Source organism: Phaseolus vulgaris, chromosome 4 (assembly GCF_051622355.1).
Source record: "Phaseolus vulgaris cultivar YP4 chromosome 4, ASM5162235v1, whole genome shotgun sequence".
NCBI lineage: Eukaryota > Viridiplantae > Streptophyta > Magnoliopsida > Fabales > Fabaceae > Phaseolus > Phaseolus vulgaris.
Window position 1 is genome coordinate 40,453,245 of NC_143501.1, and position 7,695 is coordinate 40,460,939.

Consider the following 7,695-nt stretch of genomic DNA (forward strand, 5'->3'; position numbering starts at 1 on the left):
TAAGAATTTTTTATCTAAGTTCTAAAACTAGAAATTTTAAATTGAACCGTTGGTTTTATATCATTCTTGTAATCGAATCTTTGACATTAATGAAACCATCACAAATTATTTTTCTAGCAATTTCAAACTACCATTGACTAATTCCAAAGACCAAAGTACTAGAAGATACATATAGCCAAATATAATTTCTTAGTCAAAGACCAAATTAAAAATTCCAAAAAAGTTTAGAGACCTACTATTACATTAAACCCTTTTATATTTAAAAAAAGGATAAAATTTAAACTTCTCTAAAAGAGGCAGGCCAATCAAATATGAGAAATACAGAACACAACTTTCAGAATGAATTGAGGCCTTGATCCTAAAAACTAACAATACATGTGCCACAAGTGTAAGATTATACATATCACAAAAAATTGCATATAGTACTATAAATATTTTCAGTATTGTTCTCTAATCAAATGTTAAGTTTTACTTTGATAATTTGCATCTAAGATGTATTAAATATGATTGAAGAACACTACCAGTCTGAGCTCGCTATATTCATTTGCAATATTTTAGAGGATTTCCTTTAACAAAGCAACACAAAATATATCATATATCTTTTAAGCTGAATTCTTTGCAAGAACATAAAACAGTAATACTCTTTTCTTCATGGAGGCAGAATGTCTCTACTAAATAAGATAAACTATAAAAAAAATCATAAATTACAGAGATTTCATCAAACAATAGTATAAATCACTTCAAAATTTAACCCCCACGGAATCTATTTTTTTTTATACACAAATGATGACAGACTAAGAATTGAAGTTCTGAATCAATATATAATGTATTTATTATATCAACTAACCTAAGCAACAACAGGAGATTGACTTTTACAAAAAGGAGTAAATTTTTTTAAAAAGAAATTAGTACAAATACCAGCTTCCAGATATAACTTGGGAGTTCAAAAAATTAACAAGCCGGCAGAGTTAGTAAGATTTGGCAAAAATAGCCACTTCTTCAGCAGGATTACCAGTCATCAAGCATGTTTTATTCCCTTGTGGCTGTTCAAAAGGAAAACACCTAATAGTTGCTCCGGTTTCCTCCTTCACTTTTAACTCGTCTTCATCACTGTGACATTGTGTAGAGCGTGATATTAGAGAGTTGTGAATTAATTAATGCCCTCCTCTATATATATTAGAGTTAGAAGTTATTTTTTCAACATCAAAACATTAATATTTAATATGAAAAAATAGGGGGGAAACAACCTAGCAGACCAAGGGCCCCTTGCCCATTTTCCTTGAGATATTGCAGCTTTAAGATCATTGTATGTGGTCACATCTACGATATTACTGCAAGAAAAAAACTGAGCATGTCAATTTGCCTACCTACACCACTGAAGCCCAGAACATATGCGCAATTGGGTGAGCATAACATAAAATAAAAGGTGAAGCTTAAGAACTTAAGCAAAAGCAATGAGCCATTGAGTTTAACCGCATTAACCTATTATTAGTCTGTAATTACAATTTTACTGAAACCATTTGCTGGAGGTTTGGAACATTTTAACTACTATAGGAAGCCCTCATTCCAATTGGTAGCAATAGTTTTTGTCACCACCAAAGCATTAGAGACAGTTCTTAATGAAATTATAGTCAGGGACTTGGTTTCGTCAGTCCAATAATTCACGGTGCAAATATCTATTAAAAGGTCAGATCTGAACTTAGACTAGAACCGTACGACTCAAACCACATATTTGTTATTGAAGTAAATCAATCCACAGAATTTTCTCCGCAAAATTTATGCAGGCTAAGTACCAAACTGTTTTGACAGAGTTCAAGATTAAGCATTTTGCTACAACTAATATTCTTATATTCAGGAAACAGATGGTTAATGTGATTAATATTAAAATTTAAAGTGGCTATTTTGAAGAATGCAAAGCATGTTAGAAAAGTTATATATAGGAGTCACAAACTAAAAATAGCATTGAAGGAAAGAACCTGTCTCGAAATGCAATTGCCCTTTCCAAAAGAGACGACTGTATTTCATCTAACTTGTCTTTAACATAAGCCTCCAAATTTGAAGGTTCCATAGAGATTCCAAACACTTTTCCTTGCTTCCCAGGGATATCTCTCCTGGATATTACCACACTTCCACTAGCCACATCACGGGGACCAATTTCAATTCTAAGAGGTACTCCCTGAAATATGAAGAGATGCAAATGATATAAATAAATCAGATACTAAAAACAGAATAAGACCCTGCAGAATGTGCTGAAGCAATGCACATTATTTGGTCTCAGAATATCCATTCAAGTTTAACACCATACCTTCATTTCCCAGAAATTGAATTTCCATCCAGGGGTTCTTTGATCTGAGTCATCAAGTTTAACTTTAATCCCTGATTTTTGAAGTACATCCTTTACAGTCAATGCTGCATTTAGAACTGCAGCTTTTTCATCATCCTTCTTCCAAATGGGCACAATTACCACCTAAACCAGCAACAAATTATTTTAATTACAATATGAAAGTACAGGCCTGGAATATTATGATGCATAGAAGTTTGGACTTTGGAGTAGAAGAGATTTTTTATTTTATTTTAAGTCACATTCTCTTTATTTGAGAATATTTTAGAATGAAAGACTACCATGTAACTTTTTTAGCTCCCTAACTATTTTTATAAACATTTTGTAAAGAAAAAAAAAGCTTTTGTACCCTCCCCTCCAAGCTCTTCCAGCCAATCATACCCCTTAATGAAATTCAGTAAGCAGATCAAGGAAATTAGCAATGAGATACTAACATATGAGTCAAATCATGTGTATTATGTATAAATAAATTAATACTAAAAACACCACTTCAACACACTGCCTGAAGAGGCAGCTTAGCATATCAATATGACAAAAGCAGGTTCTGGATGAAGTGTTGAAGGATGTTCTGTAAGAACATTTACAGCAAAAGTAGGGAAGTATATTATTCACCACCTTTGCTGCACCAAGGTGCCAAATTTTCCAACTATGAACAGCTAAATTTAACCAATGGTGTCTACACCACAAGGTTTAGACATCAGTAGACCCAAATGTACCTGTATCGGCGCAAGCTTTGGGGGAAGCATTAGGCCTGCATCATCTCCATGTGTCATGATGATGCCTCCAACAAAACGGGTACTAATCGCCCATGATGTCTGCCAAACATGTTCCCTAACTCCATTTTCATCTGTGAACTGCACAATTACACATTTTGAACAACTGCATTCTCATTGAAAAGATTATATTAATATTTCAAAAAGAAAGAAAAAATAAATAACAGTTGACCCCATAAAAGAAAAGGGACAAAAATAAATAAATAAATTTAGAAGACTAAACAAAATCTAGATACTGGCATGCTGCAAATACTAAAAGATCAACTTTAGTATGTATTCATGTATTTCATGGCTTGGTATTTAGAAAAAGGATTGAGTTACTTGCTGGGAAAAAAGGCACAAACCAATGATCATGTGAAAAAAATAGTAGAATTTAGAAATATATCATTATATTATATTTGCAAGAACTGGGATTTATCATAAGTAGGGAAATTATTAGTAGGTTGGTCCGTTTAGGACTTTTTCAAAAAGTTTTAATTTAAATCAGAATGTTTATAAAATATTAGGATTAATTTTGCTCAAGTTAGGGTGTTGTACTTCCACTCTTCTCCCATGTATATAACAGATTTCTCAATCCTACATTAGAAAAATGATTTTCAGATGAAAACTATTTAACCATATAGCTCCAACTGGAATAAATAAATGACCTTCTTTTTGCAACTGACATTAACAAACAAGTAAGAAGGCATGGGTGTATAACTTGCAGGAAAATCTAATGAAATAAACAAGAGAAATTGAAAGCAGAATGCCAGCATACTTTGTAGTTTTATGGGCTGAAATAAATAAATCTAAAATGCTATGTTAACGAAAAATTTATTAGTTGTAGACACCAAGGTAGTAAGTATCTTTCAATACACTATTCTTATCATACAATATGATATAATTCTCTACCACTGATACAACTCGCTACAACACTCATTTTTGCTCCCAAATTGGTCTTTTGTCTCGTTCAAATTGCAGGCAGAATCACATGAGTCGCAATTTTGATTTGAATCATGCACTAAATCGTGGGTAGAGTCATACACAGGTTGTGTGACCAGGTTAGAAAAATCTTAAATCTGCTTATGTTTTGTGCGAATATGAGCAGAAAGAGAGGCAAAATGATCTTTCTTTTACCTCCAGCCATGCCACTTAATATTTTGCCCTTTTCCTCACTTCTAGATTCAGTTATAATCTCTCTTCTCCACCTACACCCCTCACCCACTTATCTCTGTCTTTTCCTCATGTTTACTTAATAAATTATAAATGTCAGTGGTTTCTTATATGTTTCCTTCTACTCCTCAAAAACACATGTTGTTTCAGTGATGTAGATCTCGGAGACGAAGATGATGCAATATGAATGATTTTGGATAGAATTTTTTGTTTGTTTTTTAGGCTGTTTATTATGTTTAGAGTAGTGTAGCAGAAAAAGCCATAGTTTGCAATAATAATGCAGTAACAGCAACAACACTTATTTTTTGGATGACTATAATGCAAAATTTGTTTAACAGCATATAGCCAATTTTATAGGAATTAGCATTTGGTGGTTGTGTTGCTGAAATTGTGCAGCAGAAATACATGTACAAACACTCGTTTTGACTATGGTTGTATATTTGCATGTTTACATACATATTTAAGTATATGTTATGCTTTTTAATATTTAAGAATCTTACTATTCATAATTCAAAATATAGTCTCTCTGATACATCTTTTGTATCTCAAATTCAACTACCATGGTAGACACAAACCCAAAAGTAATCCCATATCACAAAAGAAATCCAGATGAAGGAAATACTATGTATTCGGAAATAATTAAAGCAGTACATCAGACCTGTGTTCCAAAGGCACGGGCAAAGTTTTGCCCAAGGTTATGACTGGTTCCTGCTTGTAATGCTTTCTTGTCACCCATCATAGCCTCAATCGTATAGGTCTTACAAGCACCAGCAAATGTTTCCACTTTAGATTTTCGACCAGTAATAACAGGTATTGCGGCTTGCTCGTATGCAAATCTGGTATAGATATCAATCATCTGTATAGCCTGCAGTAGAACATGATACTGTCGCTTTAGATTATCTGATAATACATTTATTCCGGTAAAGATTTTACCATCTTGACATAGATAAGATATGCACCTCATTCTCTGCCTCCTCTGGAGTAGCATGAGCAGTATGTCCTTCTTGCCAAAGAAATTCAAGAGTTCTCACAAATGGTTTAGTGCGCATCTCCCATCTAGTCACGTTTGCCCACTGAAAGGAAGTTGGCAAAATTGTACGCCATTCAAAAAGTCCATGTTCTTGCTCACAAAAAAACACACAACAGCATTACCTGATTAATCATGAGAGGAAGATCACGATGGCTATGGATCCATTGAGTAAACATATGATTCACAATGGTTTCACTTGTAGGCCGGACCTGCCACAGCCTCAACAAGTGCAAAAATCAAAAGACAAACCCTTAGGTCACAGCTTTTCAATCAATATTACAGATGATTAATCACTTTAATTCATCTTAAATATTACAACAAACATTATAAATTTCACCCATGAAAGCAACTGTTATAAACAACTGAAAAGCATACATACCACGAGCTTCTCTTCAAGTTCCTTTCCACCCCCAATTGTCACCACAGCTAATTCAGGACTAAAACCCTCAACATGACTAGCTTCTTTCTCTATAAATGAGTATGGGATAAACTGCAGCACAGTTTAAAAAGATGCATCAAACAAATGATAGATACAATTTGTGCTGCGGTCATAATCTTTGTACACCACATTATCAAGATCTCACTTTGCTAACTCACTTTTTTACAAGACATATAATAATGGCTCACTATAGTAAGAAAAATCCAACCTCTTTGCAATCCCTCTCTACATTGTTGAGGTTAGCATAGAAATTCTTGGATAAATTTTAGACAAATATATTATTAAGGAAACATTTGGAAGAGCTTACCAAACTTATTTGGACTGATGAAAGTGGCACAGACATGTTCGGGTTCATAGCTTAATTTAAGCCCAGGTTATAGATTTTCATTAAATACTCATAGGAGAAGAAAATGCGATCAGAAAATGAATTATACATCAGTTTAATTACGCAGTTCAACTTTTGTAGAAGTTTGCTCATCTACCTTGTCCAAAAATTGAGGTACGTAAGTTTATTTTAACTTATAGGGAAAAAAGTTTGATTCATTTTGCTTTCTATCTTGCTTTCTTATAAGTACTAAATTAGAAATGTATCCTGATAGAGTCAAAATTATTTAAATTCTTACCAAACAAGAGCTTAGTGATAAGAATGAATAATATGAATCTCAGTGAAATAAGCTAAGAAGAGCTTTCAAGAAAGTCATAAATCACTACCAAAGATACATAAAAGCTCTTCCAAACACAACCTTTACATTAGCTCCTTTAAACTCATATCAACAAGTAAGCAGTTAAAGCTTATAAATTGGTGTGGTAAGTTATTAATTAAGCCGTTAAGTAATCTGTTTATCCAAACACACCCTAATAACCTAAATAATCAATTTATTAACCATGGTAGTTAACTTTTACCTGGGGAAAATACATGTTACTATGCCCAGTCTCCTTGAACTTCACATTCAAGTACTCCTACACCAAACCAAAAAATAAAAATAAAAAATTAAGTTAAACTAACTGAAATTATGAAAATAAAAGGTACAAGTGGCGAGAAAATGCAAAGGAACCTGAATGGCTTCCCAAATGGCGTAACCGTAGGGACGAATGACCATGGTACCGCGAACCGGACCATAATCGGCCAACTCAGCATTGGCGATAACGTCGAGATACCACGCGTTGAAGTCCTGTGATCGTGGCGTGATGACTCGCTCGGGGACTCGGTTCTTCGAGTTGTTGACTCGGTCCTGTGTCTCCGCCGTAGCACTCTGGGCGGAGAACGAGGCGGCGAGTGGTCGTTGCCGGATATGGTGGCGCCGCCGCAGAATGAGGGGGGAACGGCGCGCGATGGCGGCGGAAGAGGGCGGGGATAAGAGGTGGGTGAAAGAGGTTAGCCTGAGAGACAACATCTGTGGCTTTGGAGCAGCAGTGTCTGAAGAGTCTCCAGATGAGGTTTGGTTCTTATTAAAAGGTTATTGTAACATTTACAACTTTATTTTCAAAATTATTTTATAAACTTTATAAATGAAATATTTATGATTTTGTGGTAGCTTCTTTGATATTAATTTGGCCTCAACCTACATAATAATTCATTATGGCCACAAAAAAAAAAATATATCTCTATAAAAAATTATGATGAGTTAAAGTTTTTTTCCACAAAATTTTATAAATTATTTTAATTATTTTATTTAAAAAATAAAAAACAAACAAGTTTTTTATTTTCAAAATAAAAAATCAATAGACCTTTAATATAAATTCCATACAATTAAAATTGGCTATGAGTAATAACAACTTGATGACAATTTTTTTAAAAATATGCACGACTTTTTGAAAAAAAATTAAAATCGAATTTCTGTCTCACGATTTATCTATTTTTTTAATACAAAAATTTTATGCACATTTTAGTATTTTCTATAAAAGAATTTTCCATAACTAGATTTCTTAAGTATATTAACAGTGATTAATAATACTAAAG

The 7,695-nt window shown here is 33.4% G+C and overlaps 1 protein-coding gene across 3 annotated transcripts; it reads right to left on the reverse strand.

Annotated features, from left to right (window-relative positions):
- Positions 1 to 713: 713 nt before the first annotated feature.
- On the reverse strand, positions 714 to 7,220 carry OVA6 (Class II aaRS and biotin synthetases superfamily protein). 3 transcript variants are annotated; one of them, XR_016520424.1, is made up of 11 exons: positions 6,791 to 7,181; positions 6,639 to 6,695; positions 5,676 to 5,786; positions 5,419 to 5,505; positions 5,226 to 5,339; positions 4,925 to 5,131; positions 3,058 to 3,220; positions 2,306 to 2,467; positions 1,977 to 2,176; positions 1,248 to 1,331; positions 714 to 1,110 (listed from the first exon to the last, which is right to left on the reverse strand). XR_016520424.1 is itself a non-coding variant. In XM_068646621.2 (11 exons), the coding sequence occupies exons 1-11, from the start codon at positions 7,127 to 7,129 to the stop codon at positions 969 to 971; spliced, it is 1,641 nt and encodes a 546-aa protein (XP_068502722.2). In that variant the 5' UTR covers positions 7,130 to 7,220; the 3' UTR covers positions 714 to 968. The 3 variants fall into 3 exon arrangements, 2 of the variants coding, with proteins under 2 accessions (XP_068502722.2, XP_090157491.1); XM_068646621.2 differs by having other exon boundaries at positions 3,058 to 3,195; positions 6,791 to 7,220; XM_090301365.1 differs by having other exon boundaries at positions 3,058 to 3,195; positions 5,419 to 5,515; positions 6,791 to 7,160.
- Positions 7,221 to 7,695: the final 475 nt, after the last annotated feature.

Excerpts from the sequence above, each read along its gene's own strand:
- OVA6 (XM_068646621.2), bottom strand. The coding sequence starts at position 7,129 with ATGTTGTCTCTCAGGCTAACCTCTTTCACCCACCTCTTATCCCCGCCC. Across the intron at positions 5,340-5,418 it reads TTCCTCTCATGATTAATCAG|TGGGCAAACGTGACTAGATG; the intron begins GTAATGCTGTTG and ends ACTTCCTTTCAG. Across the intron at positions 1,332-1,976 it reads GCAATTGCATTTCGAGACAG|TAATATCGTAGATGTGACCA; the intron begins GTTCTTTCCTTC and ends TTTTTCTTGCAG.